This window comes from Macaca mulatta, chromosome 7 (genome assembly GCF_049350105.2).
Source record: "Macaca mulatta isolate MMU2019108-1 chromosome 7, T2T-MMU8v2.0, whole genome shotgun sequence".
Lineage (NCBI taxonomy): Eukaryota > Metazoa > Chordata > Mammalia > Primates > Cercopithecidae > Macaca > Macaca mulatta.
The window spans coordinates 9,820,134-9,841,480 of NC_133412.1; the positions used below are offsets into that span (position 1 = coordinate 9,820,134).

Genomic DNA, 21,347 nt, shown 5'->3' on the forward strand with positions numbered 1-21,347 from the left:
TGTTTAGATGTTGGAGCAGATTAGAGCAGCATTCATGCACTTGGAGCAACCAGACTTACAGCGTAAGTATGGACGAGGAATTTCAGATCATTGGATGTTTGCTTGGCTAGTTCTACTTTGTTTATTTGATATCAAGTAGGTTTGTAGATGTTTATGGTATTTCTAATTGTAAATAGAGACAAAATATTCATATACTCAGATACATGTTGTCTGCTTTAAACAATTTTTAAATTTTAAAAATGCATTAATGTCTTTTTATATCCATCAAGGGAAGGATGAAATGTTGAATTTGAAGACTAATTCAGTAAGAAGTCCTAGGGGTTTAACTGTACATACTACCTGAACTGGCTTTTCTGAGAGATGAATCAGTAATGAAAAATGTCTGTTTAGAAAAAAAAAAACTGCCACATGTGACTACTTTTGTTAGCCGAAAGCTGCAATACAAAGTATTACAGGAATATGAAGGTGAATAGCTTGAAGATATGGGAACTAGAGAGTCAGAAAAGTTTTGTTTTAGACTTGATTTAATGTATTTTTATTTTTTCTTACACAAAATAGAGATAATGTTGCTAACTTCATGGGATATTTGAAGAAATGATATAAATACACTTTACAAAGTTAAAAGTGTCTGGACATGTGCAGTAACCGCATGGGTTCTTTTCTGTGTCTTAGTAATGTAAATAAAGATCTAATATTAATTTGGTTATCTAATAAGCAACAAACAACTTAATACATAGAACTTAATAGACTGTTCAACCACATTTTATAATATGATCACTAAGAACTTAATGTAGAATTTTAATAATCATGTTTTTTTAATTGTGGCAGAATTTAAACCTTAATTTTGTGATTTTTTTTTGTTTGTTTTGTTGAGTTTTTTGTTGAGACAGAGTCTCGTTGTGTTGCCCAGGGTGGAGTGCAGTGGCACAATCTCCGCTCACTGCAACCTCCCTCCCCCGGGTTCGAGCGATTCTTCTGCCTCCGCCTCCAGAGTAGTTGGGATTACAGGCACGCATCACCACACCCGGCTAATTTTTGTGTTTTTAGTAGAGACAGGGTTTCGCCACATTCGCCAGGCTGATCTCGAACTCCTGACCTCGTGATCCGCCTGCCTTGGCCTCCCAAAGTTCTGGGATTACAGGCCTGAGCCACCGCACCCGGCCTCTGTGATCTCTTAAATATATATGAAGTTTTATTTTTGAAATACCAAATTTCGGCCAGGCATGGTGGCTCACGCCTGTAATCCCAGCACTTTGGGAGGCCGAGGTGGGCGGATCACGAGGTCAGGAGATGCAGACCATCCTGGCTAACACGGTGAAACCCTGTTTCTACTAAAAATACAAAATAATTAGTCGGGCGTGGTGGCGGCGCCTGTAGTCCCAGCTACTCAGGAGGTTGAGGCAGGAGAATGGCGGAGAATGGTGAACCTGAAAGGCAGAGCTTGTGGTGTGCTGAGATCTGGCCACTGCACTCCAGCCTGGGCGACAGAGCGAGACTCTGTCGCCAAAAAAAAAAAAAAAAAATTAGTCGGGCGAGGTGGCTGGCGCCTGTAGTCCCAACTACTTGGGAGGCGAGGCAGGAGAATGGCGTGAACCCGGAAGGCGGAGCTTGCAGTGAGCTGAGATCGTGCCACTGCACTCCGGCCTGGGTGACAGAGCAAGACTGTCTCAAAAAAAAAAAAAAAAAAAAAAAAAAAAATTCAGATGAAGCATAGGCATTTTGATGTATTTCAATTAAATTCAACACAAAACCAGTAAATTGTAGTGACTTCATTTTTTCCAACCACAAAATGAAGATAACAATTGAACATAGCTAAAGTAAATTCAGAATTGAAGAAAGTCTCTATGCATCAATAATAAATACTCCAGCATGGCCAGTGAGCCTAGAGCCATTTATTTAGTGGATAGTGTTTGTCCTGTTGAGTTTAGCACGCATTGAAACAAGATGCAAGAAGCAGAAGAGCATCCATGGAAGAAAAAATACTGGGAAAGAGACTTGACTTCAAAATGAAAGGCCATGTGTCACATAACTGAATTTTGCCAGCCTCTATTCATTGCATAAAATTGCTGTAGATGACAATGGATTTGCTGTCTGGAGCTAAGATAAATAGATCTGGATTCTAACCTCATCAGGTTTCTTATTTTGAGACCCCTCCTTCCTTCCCAGGTACTTTACTCATTCTCTGTCTTGATGAAATTTGCAGTGCCATATTTATTGTGTGGCTTTATATGTCGATGTTAGTATTTGAACAAATTTCAGTGTTCAACATTGCACATAGTAGGTGCTCCATAAACCCTCATTTAAGAATCTGGGACTAGCTGGACATACTTCTACAGTATGCCGGGAGTATGGTTTCTCTTCAGGCCAAAGTGGAATTTTACTTGATGGTTTGTGTGGAAGTTTAGAAATAACACTCAGAGCTGGTATTTCTACAGATGTTCAAGTTTATCACTTGAATGAAAGTTTCTAGCTTCTTGTATTAAATGTCCTCATAGTTTTCCTGATCAGTAAGAGGCCCCTCAGAGCAGGGTATACCTTATCATAGCCACCATTAAAAGTTCTTAGGACTTCATCTTCTGTCCCTCTACCATTCATTGCCTCTTCCCTCTTGAAGCTAAAAGACTTTGAAAACAAAAACAAAAAAAAACCACGTTCTAGAAGTTGGCAAAATTAAAGGTGTGCTATAGTGGTGATCTGGCACATTGTAATTGAGATTGAGAAAGGAGGTGAATGACTGCCACAGAGGTCGATGGAGCTGAAGGAAATGTAGTCAAGTGGTTTGTATGCAGAATGTGTGGGTTGAAGAGCTGTGCGGCTCGGTGAGAGGCTCACTTATCGGGGATGCAGTCTGCGGACGCCTGGCGAGTTAACTTCCACCTGCTGGAGGAGGGGCCGGGGCGGAGCTAAGATGCGGAGGAAGGTGACGCACGAGCTCTCCAGTTCGCCCGCTCCTGGCCTGACCCCCACCAAGGCCCATACCGCAGTAGGCTCCTCGGGCTGCTCCTCGGTGAGTACAGCTTTGATGTCGGCTCGGCCGCCTGCTGCCATGCCGAGATTTAGTATCGCCAGTGGGGGAGGGCGTCCTGCTAAAATCCTCGAGGTGGAGGCTGGGGTCAGACAAAGGATGGGTAGGATTAGAATGTTTGGCTATCAGTAAGGGGAAGGGAGTACTGAGGGAGGAGATTGGGCAGTTCATCAAATCAGAGCGGCTTTTGCTGGAATGGAGGTGAAAGACTGCATTCAGAGTGGACAAGGGAAAGATGGAGATGGAGAGCCTCGTGCCTGCCTCCAGCCTTTTCCATCAGAATTGCAGATTTTGCTGTTAAAACAGCTACTCCCAGCTCTTTGGAGAGCGAGGATTTGTATCTAGTGACTAGAAATAGGCTTTTTTTTTTTTTTTTTTTTTTTCAGAAAAAGAAATTGGAGGGTATAAAAATTTTAGTTTCAGTGAAGGAAATGCACAATTTTGCCGCCTCCCATCTCTCCATCCCCCATCCCCCATCCCCCATCCCCAGTAGAAGAATGATTAGAAGGAGGATTTGCGCAGGGCATGGTGGCTCACGCCTGTAATCCTAGCGCTTTGGAAGGCCGAGGAGGGGTGGATCACCTGAGGTCAGGAGTTCGAGACCAGCCTGACCAATATGGTGAAACCCTGCCTCTATTAAAAATACAAAAATTAGCCGGGTGTGGTTGTGGGCGCCTGTAATCCCAGGTAGGGAGGATGAGGCAGGAGAATCGCTTGAACCCGGGAGGTGGAGGTTGCAGTGAGTGCAACAAGAGTATATTAAAAAAAAAAAAAAAAAGGCATTTGCAAGGCTGCTGCCTGAAGCATCCATCCCAACAGGTTAAGCAGCTGTCGGGTAAGCTGCAAGGATAATGTTCCCTTGTTTTGTAGACATACCCATAGAAACCAACATTTAGGACAGGCTGACCCTCAGGCTAGTTTTCTCCCTTTGACCACCATTGCCTCCCCGAATTCTAACCTCCAGAACTGTAAGGCAATGTTACCAACATAATAATAGCAATATAGGGGCTCATTCTGTGCCTGGCATTGTCCTAAACACTCTTAACATGTATCACAACAACCCTATGAGGTAAATGCTTTTATTATCTCCGTTTTGCAGAGGAGTAAACCGAGGGATTTGCCCACGATCACTCAGCATGTGGCTGAGTAAACATACCTCAAACTACCCCAGCAGATTGCAGGGTGGGATCTAAGCAACATTTTCCTTCCTTTCAGGATCTCAAACGTATTGGATATTTGCTAAACTAAAATGTTTTCCTGCCACCACTCCCAACCTGCCTGAGCTTCTTTACCATTTGTGTCTTCCTGACTCCTGTTAGCCTTTTCTTCCCTGAGACTGGGAAAACTCAAGATGCCACTATCTCTTTCTCAAAATTGAGGCAAGTTTGGTTTATTTGTTTTAGTAAGAGAAGGAGAGAGTGATGAAGTTAGGAGTAACGCAGAACTTTCAGGGAGCTATAAGGAGGATAAAAATTATGAGTAAGAACCGCCATTCCAGCCTAGCTTTCCCAAGAATGCAAACAGAGGGAAATGGATACCTGCAACTGTTTTGTTTAATACCTTTCTGCAATGATGTTGTGCCTAGCATAGAAACTTAAGACAGAAGCAACCTTCTAAGGATTTTTTAATTACATCCTCTTTCTGAGTGGTCCTTGAACCACAACCTGGAGTAGTTGCATCATTATAATTGTATTATCACAATTGCTGATTGTAGCCAGTCAGTATACATTTGGTCTTTTATCTGCAGGTTAAAAATGGTCTCCAGGATGGTCTCTACCATGCTATCTGGCTTACTGTTTTGGCTGGCATCGGGATGGACTCCAGCATTTGCCTACAGCCCCCGGACCCCTGACAGGGTCTCAGAAACAGATATCCAGAGGCTGCTTCACGGCGTTATGGAGCAATTGGGCATTGCCAGGCCCCGAGTGGAATATCCAGCTCACCAGGCCATGAATCTTGTGGGCCCCCAGAGCATCGAAGGTATTTACTATGTTCTGATGGTTTGAAGTTTCCATTAGCATTTTAAATAATATATTTGTGCACGTCTCCTCACAATAACCTTATAAGTAGATGCTTTTATTATCCCATTTTTTTTCAGAGGAGGAAGCGAATCTTTAAGAGACTCTGCTTTCTCATGGTTTTCCCTTTCTTCCTCTACACAGTGTCTGCATACTTACATATACACACCCACATGAGAATGTAAGTCCTGTGAGATGTGGGACCTTATCTGTCTAATTCACAGTTGTAGCCCTAGCACTTAGCACAACATCTGGTATGCAATAGGTGCTCAATTAATGTTTGTTGAATGAATGAAGGAGCATCTAGTGTTATCGCTAAAGAAAGCTTAGAACCCAGACCTGATGTTTTCTCCTCACTGCTGATCTTACTGAAATTGTGTCGTCAGATAGCTGCCTTTTGGGTCAATGCCAGCCAGGACTTGTAAAAGAGCTTCAAAATGTAGAACCTACAGGATCTGACTTGATTCTTAGGAATGACTCCAGTATACCTGAGAGGAGACAAAAGAGGTACTGACATTAAGAGTTTACGCTGAAAGCTTTTGAAAATATTTAAAAATATAACAATTTTATTAAATAATAAATTAAGAATAATTTGTTTTAAGGTGGCAAGACCGTTTCCCCCCGAAGTTTTCCAAGTTTCTGGCAATGTGGTCATAATACTTGTATTAGTAAGCAGTACCTCATTTGTTTGTTGTTTAATGATCTGTTTATAAAGAGAATCTAGCTCCTGTGAGCTGGTGACGCAGCATTAGACAGATGCTTTATTTCCATGCCTTGATTTTTATCCTCTGATTCTAATGATCTCCTTCTCCACTACGGCAGAATCCTAAAGAGGTAGCATGGTTAATTTAAGTTAAATGCAAGGGAGCATTTCCTTATAGTTCAGGGATTTGCCCATGGAGTAGGTCCGAAGGAAAATGATAATTATCTCTAAAAACATACCAAACAAATGCTGTTTGTTCCCTACAGATTGATTATGCACTATTTTGCCTGAGTCTGTGATTTTCTAAAAATGCTATCTGCCCCAGGGTTCTGTGAATGTCGTGAATATTGTTGATATATGATTCTCATTTTTGTTTTGTTACCCATAGTTTTTTTTTTTTTTTTTTTGAGACGGAGTCTCACTCTGTCGCCCGGGCTGGAGTACAGTGGCCGGATCTCAGCTCACTGCAAGCTCCGCCTCCCGGGTTTACGTCATTCTCCTGCCTCAGCCTCCCGAGTAGCTGGGACTTATAGGCGCCCGCCACCTCGCCCGGCTAGTTTTTTGTATTTTTTTAGTAGAGATGGGGTTTCACTGTGTTAGCCAGGATGGTCTCGATCTCCTGGCCTCGTGATCCGCCCGTCTCGGCCTCCCAAAGTGCTGGGATTACAGGCTTGAGCCACCGCGCCCGGCCTGTTACCCATAGTTTTAAGCCATTGAGTAAAACTAATTCTGTGAGATTGTAGTCTGTTTAGGTTGACATCTGATTTCAGGAGTAGATTAACACAAATGTGTTGACTCAGCAAGCATGCAAACCTAGCACATGGCTTGAATGAGAACAAATCTGACAGAGCTTCCTGTCATCCCTTTTGGGGAGAATCTCAATCCTTCTCAGCATCTGTCACCTGTTACTTCAAGCACGCCTATATATTTCAGGCCAGCTCTTTTGAGACAAACAATAAATATCTACCTTTTTAAGGCAGGAAGTGCTTGGTTATTCACCTAAGCTGTTGTCATGGAGAAGGCTCTCTGAGTTTCCACTAATACCTGAGGCCTGATCAGCTGCGCTGGAAAAGAAACAGCCACTCCCAGGGCATGAAAAGCCTATGTTTATCCAGAGACTCCATTCCCTCCACTAGCCAACTATTTAGTACCCACTATATACCAGGCACTAGGCAGGAGACTGATGCAGCTCTGCCCTAAAGATTCACAGTCTGAGTGGAGAGGGAAGCCGGGATACACATCAAAAGTTATGACAGTGCCTCCCAGCAGGTGTTTTGATAGATGTACACACAAGCTGCTGCCGTGGAAGCAAAGAGAAGGAGTAATTTAGTCTGCTCAGGAGTGGGTGGGGTGGCTCTAAGGAAATGCTGCTTTGAAGAAGCAACATGTGACCTGGGTTTTGAAGTTTGAGTAAGAGTCCATCAGGGAACCATAAGTGTAAAGGCATGGAGGTACAACTGTTACGTACCCACAAAAAAACTAAAAAAATAAAGAAAAGGTACAGAGACATGAAAGATCATGGATTAGGACAATTCAGAATTAACAACTCAGTTTCCCTTATTACCCTTGGAATCATGTGCTAACATAGCAATCTGAAGTCTCCCCTATCGGTGTCTGTGGAAGGGATGCACACTGACTTGAATTTTAGTTTTCTATTACTGTATAATAAATTACCACAGACTTAGCCGTTTTACACAGCACTCATTTATTATTTGAGTTTCCCTCTGCTCAGGAGTTTGGTGTGGGTTAGCGTTCGGGTGCTGACCAGAGGTGTCGTCTTGGCTGCGGCTTGGGTCCTCTTCCAAGCTCGTGAAGGCTGCTGGCAGAATTCCATCTGAATTATATTGTAGGACTGAGTTCCCTTTCTCTCGCTGGCTGTCAGCCAACCAAAGCCCCTCTCAGCTCCTAGAGGCCGCCGCAGGTTGTAAGCCACGTGACTTCTCCTAGCTGGAAGGAGAATATCTCCTCAGTCTTCTGATTATAATGTAATATGATCCTGGGAGTGACTATCCCATGACCTTTTTCATATAACAAGGGACCCATATCTCATTATATTCCCAGCAGGTGGGAATCTTGGGAGTCATCCTAGAATTGTCTGCTATAGCTAGGATGAAAACTAACAAAGAGAATAGTCCAAAGATACTTCGGGCAAAAACAACAAAAGAAGAAGCCTGGGTTTTTCCCAGTCTGGGACCTTGGCATTGAATTTGTTGGGTGGTCTGATCATGTATTCATGTGAGTTAGTTATTGTTTCCCCTCATCCATTTATTTGCATTATCTTTGCTCACACTCCCTGATGCGAATTCTCTTTGACAGACACATGGAGTATCTTCCATACCCTTCCAACATTGATTTCACGATTTTATTATGAAGAACCAAGTTGGGGAAGTTTATTTTTAATTGTTACAGAAAGAATACACATAATATAGTATTATATTGTATAGTAATACCGTATTCTGGTGTGAATTTCAAATACATTTAACATGGTGCTATGAGCACAAACCATTGTCAGAGACACCTGAATTTGAATGCCACCTTCATCATTTATTACTAATGTGACCTTGGGCAAGTTACTTAACTCCTATAACCTTCTGTTTAGCTTAGGGGTAGGATTTGAATTCACTTACTTGTAAGCAGGTAATGTTCCAGTCCAGAGAAGCAAAAATAAAGTTTTAGCATGGATAACCGCACTACCAGGAAATCATTTCTAAACGAATCATCATCATCATCATCACTTTAGATAATTACTGGGTGTTAAGTTCCTTGCAGGCAGACTTGTTCACTGCCCAACACATGGTATATAGAAGACAAATATCTATCGTGTCTACTTTAATAAATTAATTGTATGATCAATGGATTTTAACAAATGTGTATATTTCCTCTCAAATATAGAATTATAAATTGGTCTTTTAGTATAGGAATATACCATCAGTATAAATTAATGTTAGGTCAGGGAGGTATCATATATCCCATTAAAAAATTTTTTCTTCTTTGATTCCATATCCCTTCTAGTTACTGTTCCAATTTTCTGCTGCCTTTCACAGCAACCTTTCCTCACATGCTGATTGTACTTCTTCACCTCTCATTCTCTCCTGGTCCATTGTAGCCCACTGTTCTCACCACTCATTCATCAAACCAACTAGTATTTATTGAGTGCCAGGCACTGTTTTAGGTGCTGAGGAAATAAATGTGAACAGCAAAGTAGCAGGGCAAAGAAATGTAGTCCTTAAATAAACAAGTAAGTATTGGGCTTTCCTTTTTTCCTTTACCTGTTTGTTAGTTTCATTTACAGGTGTCTCTGGCGGCCTTTAAATGTTAAGTTCTCCAGGGCTCAGTGCTGGGTCCACTTCTCTTATTTCCCTCAATTCTCTATCTACTTGATCTCATTCATTCTCTTGACTCTCATCCATTTCTTGGCTCGTGACTCTGGTGTTTGTATTTCAGCCCACACTTCTTTGTTGTATATCCATAGACTTACACTAATTGCTAAATTGCCAGGTTTCAATCCTGATTTCTCAAACCACCACCTTCCCCAACCTGTTTATATCAGTCTTTTCTGTCTAAATGAGTAGTGCCGCTGCTTAGCCATGTATACACACTAAATACCTACAGTAATCCTTGATTTTCTCCATCACACTTCATGCCTCAATTTTAAGTAATTTATTTCATTTTTTATTTCTAAAATCCATGTGCAATTTGCCTGTCTGCTTCTCTCTAGCTCTACTCCAAATACCCTGGTCCAAGATACCATCGTGTCTAGCATGAAGTTTTGAAATCGCCTCCTAACTCATTTTCCTGCTTTTATTCTTGATCCCTTTTCAATTGTTCTTCACAGGAAGGGCAGAGTTAAACTTGAAAAGTTTAAACCATATTACTGTCACCTCCGTAGTTACAGTTCCACTGGTGGCTTCCCATTGCACCCTGAGTAAAAATAACCTTTCTTGCCATGACCTACGGGGATCCACAGCTCCGGTCAATTGTACCCCCGACTTGGTTCCGCGCATTCTGGCCCTGAGTCACACCGGCCTCTTCCCACCTCAAGGCTATCAACACAGGCTGTTCCTCCCACTCCTTGTGTAGCGAGTTTCAAAGTCACCCACTCAGAGAGGCCTGCCTGACTGCCCTGTCTGAGTAGCACCCCCCTCCGTTCTCTGTTGCAGTCTCTTTTTTTTTTGTTTAAGCTCCATAGCATTTTTTGTCATTTATAATCATTGTTTGTTTTCTTGCTTATTGTTTATCTCTCCACTGGAATGTAAGCTCCATGAGGCTATATCTGTTTATTAACTGCAACGTATTCTAGGCACATAGTAAGCATTCAGTAAATATTTGAGGAATTAATATATAATATTGGGGAAAATAAATATATCTAATGGCAATAAGTATGTAAATACTGTTTTACATCTGGATCTGTCAAGCCTTTCTTCCTTTTAGTTCAAGGAAAATATTCCATTTCTATTCTGCGTTTTTAAAAATCTCTGCCTAGAAGTTCTTGCCATGAGCTCAGTGATAATGTGCTGAGCAAAAATGTCTGTTATCTAGAATTGACTGTGACTGTGATCACCACGGTGCAAGGTTTGTACCCTTTGTACAGCGCCTCCCAAGGAGCTAGAAGGACTTTTTGCAGTTCTGGGACTAAACCAGCAGAGGCCAACTAGACGAGAAGTTTCTTTTGGAGGATTCCTGAACCCTGGTAGCCAGCCTCCTGGTCCTTAATAGCTTTAAATGGTCACGGGGTAGAAGCATTTGCCAAAACATCCAGAGAGGATTGGGGGTTATGTTTAACTTCTCCATGGGTGCCTTAAAAACAGCTTGGTAAGGAGCGTCTTTCAAATGTGTAAATTCTTAGTCCAAAGCAGATAGAAACACAAAGACAAACAGGGACCTACTTGGCATTACATGAAGAAAAGAGTGTGTATGTTTATGGCAGATAACTGGGGTTGAGCCGTAGCCATGCTATTTTCTAGCTATGTGTAATCTTGGCAACTTTCTAAGCCTCGTTCTGTCAAATAAAATGGGCCCAAATAAAATGGGCTTATCTGGTTCGAGTTGGTGTTTGAAAAATAAAAATAAAATAAAATGGGGTGTCCAGCCCACTCTTAACGTGCAATCAGTGGGTGCTGTTAGCAACTGAATTGCAGGCCTTCCTCCTCTCACTTTGTGGATTATCGACAACATGTTTTCAACCTTTAATGGCTTGCCCCGATCTTATTTATTTATTTATTTATCTTTTTTTGAGACGGAGTCTTGCACTGTCACCCAGGCCGGAGTGTAGTGGCGCGATCTTGGCTCACCGCAAGCTCTGCCTCCCGAGTTTATGCCATTCTCCTGCCTCAGCCTCCCGAGTAGCTGGGACTACAGGCGCCTGCCACTGCGCCCGGCTAATACTTTTTTCGTATTTTTAGTAGAGACGGGGTTTCACCGTATTAGCCAGGATGGTCTCGATCTCTTGACCTCGTGATCTGCCTACGTCGGCCTCCCGAAGTGCTGGGATTACAGGCGTGAGCCACCGCGCCCGGCGCCCAGATCTTATTTTTGATTACTCATCAGTTAGCAATGCAGTTCAGATATGCTTCAGTGCACCATGTATTTCAGCAGTAACCATATTCTCCCAAGCCCAGCCGGTTGCTCGCTGGTCTCCAAGACATAGCTAAATGGCTACTGTTGTTGTATTATCCCCAGAAACGAATAAAGCCACCAACTGTCCAAGGGACTGATTCAGAGAACCATGTGCTGTGAAATGGGAGCTCTTGGGAGTCAGAACTGGTTGTGCCAGCTGACACTGATGATGGCCTTCGATGGCCTTGGATGAATCCAACCGGAAAATGTGCTTTCGTTTTCAGAACATTAACAGCTTCAGGTAAAAGATGGCTCCTCAGTGCCAGCTGTTCAGTTTCCCCACAGTTCTAGGCCACCAGATATCTAGCACTGTGATAACACCAGATATCCAGCCATTAAGATAGAACTGTATGAACATTCACATTTGATGGCTCTGAATAATTTTAAATCTATATTGCCAAACATTAAAATACCCACGTTCTGCCAGGCGCAATGGCTCACACTTGTAATCCCAACACTTTGGGAGGCCAAGGCGGGCGGATCACCTGAGGTCTGAAGTTCGAGACCAGCCTGGCCAACATGGTGAAACCCCATTTCTACTAAAAATACAAAAAATTAGCTGGGCATGGTGGCGGGCATCTGTCATCCCAGCTACTCGGGAGGCTGAGGCAGGAGAATCGCTTGAACTCAAAAGGTAGAGGTTGTGGTGAGCCGAGATCGCACCATTGCCCTCCAGCCTGGGCAACAAGAACAAAACTCCATCTCAGGAAAAAAAAAAAAGAAATCCTTTTTTGTAACACTGACTGTTGGACTTCAAATTTTTCACTTAGAAATAGAGACCCAAGGTTATTTTCTTAATAAATACCAAGTGGAGAAAGAGTCCTGTGGATGATAGGCTCCTTGAAGAGGTAGGTTCTAGGAGCCTCTACTCTGCCAAGCTTTGGCTTTGGTAAAGGAGCGGCAGTGCCTCTGCTTTACCACAGGGTGGCAACGATTGCTTCCCATTTGAGGATAGGAGGGTGAAGCAAACCTGGAACAATAGGGGACCCTCAGTTTCTGGCTAGTCGCTCTCTGCAGTTGGAGAAAGCAGTGCAGCTGACTCTTATGTATCTTGACTAGAATCTGTTTCTAGGTCATCCTCACCCTGGAGGAACCAATGAGAACATTGGGTTTGTAGGCCATCTTTGAATGGACTGGGACCCCCAAATTGCACCCGTGCCTTTGGGGTTACATTTTGTCCACCTTGAACTTCAATCGTGAAAGTCTCTGGATGATTTTCAGTTTTCTCTGTTGAGCAATTGCATGTTTAGTAATGAGAAATTCAAAAGAAACAGGGGGAGGTTTTTTTGGGAGGGGGACAGGATAGGAAAGATGAACATGATGACATGTTTGTGTGTGTTTAAGATGCCCTGGGTATCCAGAAGGCACTTAGATGTGTATGGCACAGGAGAGTCATCTGGGAAAGGAAGGGTTTCGGAGTCATCCCTGTGTCAGTGGTGGCTGATGCTGTAGGAATGGATGGGGTCACCCTGGGTGGGTATCGAGAACAGCAGGGCACCTAAGACAAAGGCCAGGTAGATGAAGAAGAAAACACAAAGGAAACTGGGATAAATCGGCCAGAAAGGAGAAGAACCAGAAAGATAGAGTGTAATGAAAACAAGGAAATAGTGTTCCGAGAAGGGGCAGTGGTTACCTCTGTCAGGATCAGCGGAGAGGTCACATGAAATACTAAAAACCATTGGATGTCAAGTGTTCACTGCGGGTAGCAACACGGAAGTTACTACTTTGTGGGGCCTTTGGGCAGATCTGGCTCTGGGGAGTAGTGGGGGCCCACCGCAGGCCGCAGTGCATGGAGGGGATAATAGGAAACAAGGAAGAAGATACAACGTATAAATGTGTTCCCAGAATGTCAGGTAAAGGGGAGATGAGTAATAGCTGTGGAAGGATTGGGGGAAGGGTGAATGATTCAGAGCTGAGGAAGGTTTCTGTTAAGGTTGTTGTAGGATGTGAGAAATTCAACTTGCTGAAGTGCTCATTGCCAAGAACCAGCAGAGAGGGAGAGTTGAAGATGTGGGATGGGGAGCAGCAAGTGTGGAGGTGGGAGAGGATGAGGACTGGAGCACAGGCGTTGGCCTGCGTCTTAGGTCATTCCTTCCTCCATTGGGGAAAAAGGAAAGCGGCAAAGGTGTGCTGGGATACAGAGCTTTGGCAGTTTTGACCCTCAGGTGTTTGCAAGCACTGTACTATTTCTAGCCACCTGCTCAATTAAAATAAGAATACAAGAATGAAATGCATGCAGTCTCCCAAATCTCTTTCCTTTGCTTATACATTTCATACACCACACTGATAATGTCTTTCGATGTTTTAAAATTTTGGACAGCGCTATTTTTAACTTTTATAGCTGTAACTATTAGTTATTTACTAGTTATAAACTTTTAATATTTACTTTTTATAACTCCTAGATACCTTGTAGATCAAAAGATCTAAAGTGTTATCTTTGTCTATTTTATATCTCGCTTAATAGTAATAAATGTTTTAGTGAAGCATATACCTGGAACAAAATAGAAAATAATCTTAATAGGGTGTTGGGGAATTTTATGTGAACACTTCATGTGTCTTTGAAACAGTACAATGTAAAAAATTAGTACAGTCTTATTGCATGCACAAAATGCGAAATGATGTGAATCTTTCCCAAATAACAATTTGTGAAGAATCACAATTTCAAAGTAGTAGGCTTAGTAATTGTAAACAATGATAGCAGAATTTGTCATCATCCTCAATTAGGATTGTTCTTGAATTTTGTGAATTTTCAATCACATGAGTGAGATCTTTAGTCCATTCCTTAAATAAAATGTGACTATCTTAGAATATCAAAGAGGGACACAGAAAACCAGATAACAACTCCTGAAATTAAGTTTACTGTATGGCAACTACTAATTGCTCTGCCAGTTGTCTGACTATAGAATAATCCTTGTGAAATGTTCACTTCTATATGGGATGGAACCTGGGCAAGTCTGAGGCCCAGTGTATGGAAGTCACTAGAACCAGATGTAAATCCTGGGTTCTCTAGAGAAACAGACAAACAGAACCAATAGAATATATAGAGAGACAGAGATAGTTATTTTAAAGAGTTGGCTCATATAATTGTGGGGACTGGCAAATTGAAAATTTGTAAAACAGACTGGAGACTTGGGTAAGAGTTGATAATTTTGAGTCTGAAGACAGTCCAGAGGCAGAATTCTTTCCTTGTCGCAGGACCTCAGTCTTTTCTCTTTAGGTCTTCAACTGATTGGATGAAGTCCACCCACATTATGGAGAGTAATCTGCTTTTCTTGAAGTCCACTGACTTAAACGTTACTCACTTTAATACCTTCACAGAAAAATCTAGTGTTTGGCTCATGATCATACAACTGGGTACTATAACCTAGGCAGTCTGACACATGAAATTAATAGGGTGTTGGGGAGTAAAATTAAGTAACACAGTTGTCATCAAGCTCCCATTTTCTCAGGAAAATTATTATAATCCACATAAATATGGTATTTTGCTTTTGAATCTCTCTAATAGGGTCTGGGTCTCAAATTGTCTTCATGCACAGCGTCATGGAGGCAGGCAAGGAGGGTGAGTATTCCTTGCCACCTTTTACAAATGTGGAAGAAGAAACTCAGAGATGTGACTTATCTAGGGATACAGCTTGTCTTCTGGTCTGTTCAGGCTGCTGTAACAAAAATTCCACAAACTACGTGGCTTAAATAACAGAGATTGATTTCACAGTTCTGGAGGCTGGGAAGTCAAAACCCAGGTGCCGGCGGACTCCGTGCCTGGGGAGACACTGCTTCCTGATTGGTAAGTGGCTGATGTTCACTGTGTGCTCACATGGCAGAAGAGATGAGAGAGCTCTCTGGGGCCTCTTTTATTACCATCACATTGGGGATTAGGCTTCAACATGTAAATTTGAAGGGGAACACAAACATTCCATCCATAGCCCAGCTAGTATTTGTGGGATCAGAGCCTGAGCTGGACCCTGGCGTTTTCCTCTTCTGTCTGTCCAGCACATCACACTGCTTCTTTGGCTAGTTGATCCAGTTGATTATAGGTACTGTACAGATGCAGAAAGGGTTACACCTTGACCACATGGTGGTCTGTAGTGCCTAGACCAGGCCAGGCAAATAACACCCACTAAATACTTGTTGAAACAACCTTGCCATATTTGCTCCCTTGAAACAGCCATTGACCTCTGAGACACCTTCTAGTAGGACTCGTGTTATTCCAGTCAAGATTATCCAGGCTTCACAACCTGTAAATACATCTGGAGCATTTTGACGGTAATAACCTAAAAGTCACTGGCTTTTCTCATACTTGGTCACTTAGGACTGCAGTTTCCTGGAAAGTGCTCTACATATTTCTGGAGATCATAGAGCATACACCATATATGATCGTGGGCATAATGAACTGGTCCACTTCCATGGGACAGTTACCCATTTTCCCCTTTTCCTCCCCTTGTCCCCTTAAGTTCGCACCACCATGCACTTCGGCTGTGATTGTTTCCCATTGCAGCTGGTGGGTGCCTCCAAGCTATGCAGCCTCAGAGTGTTCTGTTGTAGTGGGTGCTGACTTGGGAGGGCAATGGGAAATCCCTTCAGTGTATGCTATAGTCTGAATGTTTGTGTCCCCTGCAGATTTATATGTTGATACCTAATCCCCACTGCAATAGTATTAAAAGACAGGGTCTTTAGGGGTGATTAGGTGATGAGGGCTTCACCCTTACAAATGGGATCCATGCCCTTATGAAAGAGGCCAGAGGGAGCTTGTTTGCCTTTCCACCATGGAACACAGTGAGAAGGAGCCATCTGTGAGGAACAGGCCCTCACGAGACACAGAATCTGCAGGCACTTTTCCCAGCCCCCACAGCTGTGAGCAACACATTTCAGCTGTTTGCAAATCACCTGGTCTAAGGTATTTTTTCACAGCAGCCTGAATGGAGCAAGACAGTGTGCCTTGACATCCCTAAATACTAGAGAGTTTTTAGGGAAACATAGCTTTATTTTTTTTGCCCCTCTGCCCCACAGCTTTCTGTAGGATTCACATGTTGGGAGTTGGACATGGAGACAAAGCTAAGCACTGGAAACCATAGTTTCTAAAACATCCCATCCTTCCCGTTGACCCACTAAGGCATTATTGGTTGCCTGCCGCCTTGGGGTTGGCAAGCCGGACTCCTCTTTCCCTCAGTGTGAGCGTTCTCCAGGAGGTTTCTAAGTTCTTCATGCAAACAGACTTCTGGCAGATGTCCTCCCAGACCTATCTGTTCAAAACTCAGAGTGTTCAAGCCGGGACCCTGTTTCATGTCACCTGAGGCATGCCATCTGGAGAAAGGGGGAGGCAACAGGAAGCCTGCGGACTCACCAGGGAAGCCACAATCAACAATTTCCCACAGGTAATTGACAAAGTGGATCAGGCACATGTAGAAGTGGAATTGTGGTAACTAAATGGTATATATTTTGTGGTTTGCAGAAATACTTTTCTATATTCTGTCTCATTTGATGCAGCCTTTAAAAAGGTTAAAGAAGTTTAACATTGCCCACAATCACACCGCTTGAGCTTTATGAGTTAAATGTGCTGTTGGCAGGGCAGCTGTGTTAGGTTTAAATGCGTCTCCCCAACCAGCTGTCTTCTATCCTGGTAGACTAGTACAATCCTGTGATATTTAACTGAGAAACTATAACGATGCTGGGAGTCGTGGTAAACCACATGTGGATTTGAGTGGATGGTGTTTCAGGGACATGCCGCTTCTGGAAGCAAATTTTCTGACAAACTGCCCTCTTGGAACCAATTGGTGCAAATACCTTGGGCACCACAGTTGGTAAAGAAAACCATTGAAGGTGGCTGAAAGGGTTTAGCAGACCACAATTTCACACCACAAATATAACTGAGCGTGCACTTTTGACCATGGTGTGCTGTGTGATGTTAGTAGAGGAAGGGGCACTGGCGGTGGAGGCTGGGGGGACTGGGTTTGCACAGCATGCAGGAAGAGCACTGAGGCAGGATGCCCAGGGGTTCTAGTCCTAGCTCAGACCAGCTGCGTGGCACTGAACAAGTCCCTTCAGTCCTGCAAAGTTTAGCTTCCCAATCTAAAAATGGAGATAAACTGTCCAGTCCATCTCACAGGGTTGATAGGGCAGAGAAATTAAATAATATATAAAAAAGTATTTTGGAAAGTATAAAATGGTACACAGGTGCAAAGCATTATTCTCATGGTCCTTAATTCTTTCATCCTCCTCTCTCTCTCTCTCTATATATATATATATAAATATATATATATATTTCCAGGTGTCAGTGGCTTTGGGATTGGAAGATCGTCATATCTTTCTATCTTAGGTTCCCTGTGTCCTTCACGTGGCCTCAGAAAACTGCCCCCAGTAGTTGCCTGTTAAACTTTGCCAGAATCAATTTCCCACCTGGCCTTAAGTGCGCTGCTCTGTGTTGGTGTTAACCTTAGGAGTGAGAAACATGTGACTCTAATGAGGATGGATGCTTTCTAAAAACTCATAAATAGCAACTTTTCATACTCAAAATTGCTCTGTTCCATTCTTGCCCTTGTGACTTTACAAATGTCGTATTCTGCCATGAAATAGGTTATAGAAGCAGGTTTAAAGGGAAGGAGACTATGCTGCCAAACTAAAAGTGAAACCTGTCCATGTGGATATAACAGATGTCAGTGGAAGAAAGGTGTGCAGAATTGAAAAGCTTGCTCTCTGTGGTTTGGGAACACACTGTCCTCTTGTGGACATCTCTGGCAGCCTATGATCAGTACACTTCTTTGAGCCAAATAGCCTATCAAAATATTATCTAGTACATTTCCACTGGTATTTACTCAGTAATTACTGAGTGCCTACTACATGCCAGGAACTGTGGCCCTAATATGTTTCAAAACCCATAAACGTGCATCTAACTTGTTTATATAGGATCCCCATCAGACACTATCATCTTTTAACCTTTCCAGTGAAGGTTAAACTCTGACCAGAGGAATTGAGTGTGTTTGCAGAAAATCAGAGATGGAACAGAATTAGACTGCTTTTCCCCTTACTTTTCCATTCCCTTACAGCATGTTCCATTGGTACTTGAGTCTAGAGGCATCCAGAGATATAAGAATAACAAAACACAGCAAAGATTAGGAGTAACAAAGTGTTTTCATGCAGTGCCTCACCCCAGTGAGGTGGGCCGGCTAAAAGGATGTGATACAAACTGATATCCAGGGAATGGCAAAGAGGAGTACCTGGGCCTGTCCATCATCTCTTATCATGACTCACAGCCCTTGTTTAAGGAACTTGAAGTCTAGGTGGGGGAGAGGGACATCAAACTTAAAATGCACAGCTGCAACCTACTAGATAAAAGCTGAGAACCCTGTATGTGGATCAGACAGACAGTCACCACTGGAGTTCAGGACGGGGATAGGGCATTGGCCCCCAGAGAAGACATCACAGATCAAACTTGAGCTAGACTTCCTTGAGGAGGCGTAGATGGTAAAGATTCAGCTTCAGGCAAGAAGAGCATCTGGGCACAGTGGCACATGGTCTGTATTACTCAGGCCCCTAAGTTCACCTGGGAAGCTCCAGCCTCTCTTCTGCACCTTGCCCACAGAATGTTCTGTAACACCTCTCTGTCCTTGCAGATAAAAAGGCTGCCCCAAGTCTAGCGATACCCTCGATGGCGGCAGGGGTGGTAGCAGTCTAGCGATACCCTCGATGGCGGCAGGGGTGGTAGCAGACTAGCGATACCCTCGATGGCGGCAGGGGTGGTAGCAGTCTAGCGATACCCTCGATGGCGGCAGGGGTGGTAGCAGACTAGCGATACCCTCGATGGCGGCAGGGGTGGTAGCAGTCTAGCGATACCCTCGATGGCGGCAGGGGTGGTAGCAGACTAGCGATACCCTCGATGGCGGCAGGGGTGGTAGCAGACTAGCGATACCCTCGATGGCGGCAGGGGTGGTAGCAGACTAGCGATACCCTCGATGGCGGCAGGGGTGGTAGCAGACTAGCGATACCCTCGATGGCGGCAGGGGTGGTAGCAGACTAGCGATACCCTCGATGGCGGCAGGGGTGGTAGCAGTGTTATTGGATGGGACGGTGAGTTGGATATTTCCCTTTGTTTTGCTCAAATACATGCACAGATGGCACCAACACCATTGGGATCTCTGGAGACTGAGGTAGGTATTTCTTCAGTCACTCAGCACGGACAACTGTCAGAGAGGGCCAAGCGTGGTGGCTTACACCTGTAACCCCAGCACTTTGGGAGGCCGAAGCAGGTGGACCACGAGGTCAGGAGATCGAGACCATCCTGGCTAACACGGTGAAACCCCATCTCTACTAAAAATACAAAAAAAAATTAGCCAGGCATGGTGGTGGGCGCCTCTAGTCCCAGCTACTTGGGAGGCTGAGGCAGGAAAATGGCGTAAACCCGGGAGGCAGAGTTTGCAGTGAGCCGAGATCGCGCCACTGCGCATCCTGTACTTGCACTGCACAGCATGTGCCAGATAATCTGTGAAATGGATCTTTCCTCTAGGAGCTCCACCTTTTCCAGGTGATTGTTCGCTTGGACATATTTGATTATAAGCTCCCAGAGTGTCAGACACGGACCTCTCATGGCAAGTTAGACCATCCCAGGTGCCCAGGTGGCAGTGCAGTGAGTGGGAGGGAGGAAAAGTTTCCTGCTGGCTTTTGGTCTGACCAAGACAGAGGGACACTGATCCAGGGCCTAAAATGACCATGGCAATAGGCCTTGCCAGCAGGGATCTGTGGCAGGCTCCTGGCACTACTGGTCATTTCCCCCAGTGGCCCGTTCAAATTTTTCTTTGCATGAGACAGAGATTATGGCTGAGGAAACAGCCAGGCCAGAAGGCTAGCCTGCCCTGCAGAAGCCCAGGGACCTTCCTGATGCCATCTTTCTGGTACGACCGCTCAGCAGGCCTGTGTCAACAAGCCTTGCACAGTTTGGACAAGATGTGAGTGACTAAGGTTTTCCTCCGGAGCAGCAGGAATGGATGGGCCTGCTGGGAAGAATCCCTCTGCTGTAAACTACCTAAGACCCCTGTCTCCTGAATTGAACCAGCGGGTCCCTTCTTGTATCTGGCTTGCTTTCCTTAAAAAAAAAAAAAAAAAAAAATATATATATATATATATATATATATATACACACACACACACACACACACACACACACACACACATATAAATCTTCAGCAGATGATGGGAGGAACTATTTGCTGAGTTTGTCCAGACTCTGAATAGCCTTTGGTCACTGAAGTGTGCAAAAACATGGCAGCAGTGCAGTTGCTGTGGTCTGAAATGTTTGCAAAGGAAGAGAGGAAAGAGCGGTTATTCTGACAGTAAATGATGCATAATACTAATATTGGAAGGATTCTTTTTTCCCCGTGTGGTCAGTGAACAGAATTTTTGGCAGTCGTCTGTCATTTCACTAGGTCTGTTTGCAGCACACTGGAGCTTCGTAAGGGTCTCTGGCTCTTTTTTCATTCAGAGTTTTGGTGCCTAGGGCTCTGGGCTGTGGACAGGCAAACTACCTGCAGGCAGGCGTGGTCAGGTTACTCCCAGCTTGCCAGATCCGTGGCTCTGACGAGAGAGTTATCAGTACCTACAGAGCTTCCTCCTGCAGCCTGCCTACCCACCCAGGCCATCTTCTGACACTGCCTCCATGCGTCCGTGCTCCCGGGCAGATCAGATCACCTCCCTCGCTTGGTTTGGACATCAAGGAGACTGCGTGAATGACCATCAGCCTCTCTTCGGTCTACCCAAAGGTGTCAAGTATCCAGCACTATTCTGATGGAGAAGCAGTAAGAATGAGCCTACCTTAGATCTATTAATAGAGCTTATTCAGCAGAGGAAAAAGATCCAGCTAACCCAGATGACTGCATGAGCCCTAGGTCATTCACATGTAGCTTTGGTGTGTAATGAGAGATGCACGCATGATACACAAGCTGCTGTCCTTGGGTGCCCTGCACCCCTCTCAGGTGCTCTCCAGACTCAGCCCTCTGAC

At 44.0% G+C, this 21,347-nt stretch overlaps 1 protein-coding gene across 4 annotated transcripts in view; it reads left to right on the top strand.

Moving 5' to 3' along the window:
- The first annotated feature begins 2,922 nt into the window (after window positions 1-2,922).
- Window positions 2,923-21,347, top strand: part of SCG5 (secretogranin V) — a 56,156-nt gene continuing 37,731 nt past the window's right edge. For 2 of the 4 annotated variants that reach the window (XM_015141775.3, XM_028850164.2), the window contains exons 1-2: window positions 3,736-4,404; window positions 4,773-5,005. In XM_015141775.3, the coding sequence (XP_014997261.1) occupies window positions 4,780-5,005 (226 nt within the window). In that variant the 5' untranslated portion in view covers window positions 3,736-4,404; window positions 4,773-4,779. 4 annotated transcript variants of the gene reach the window in all.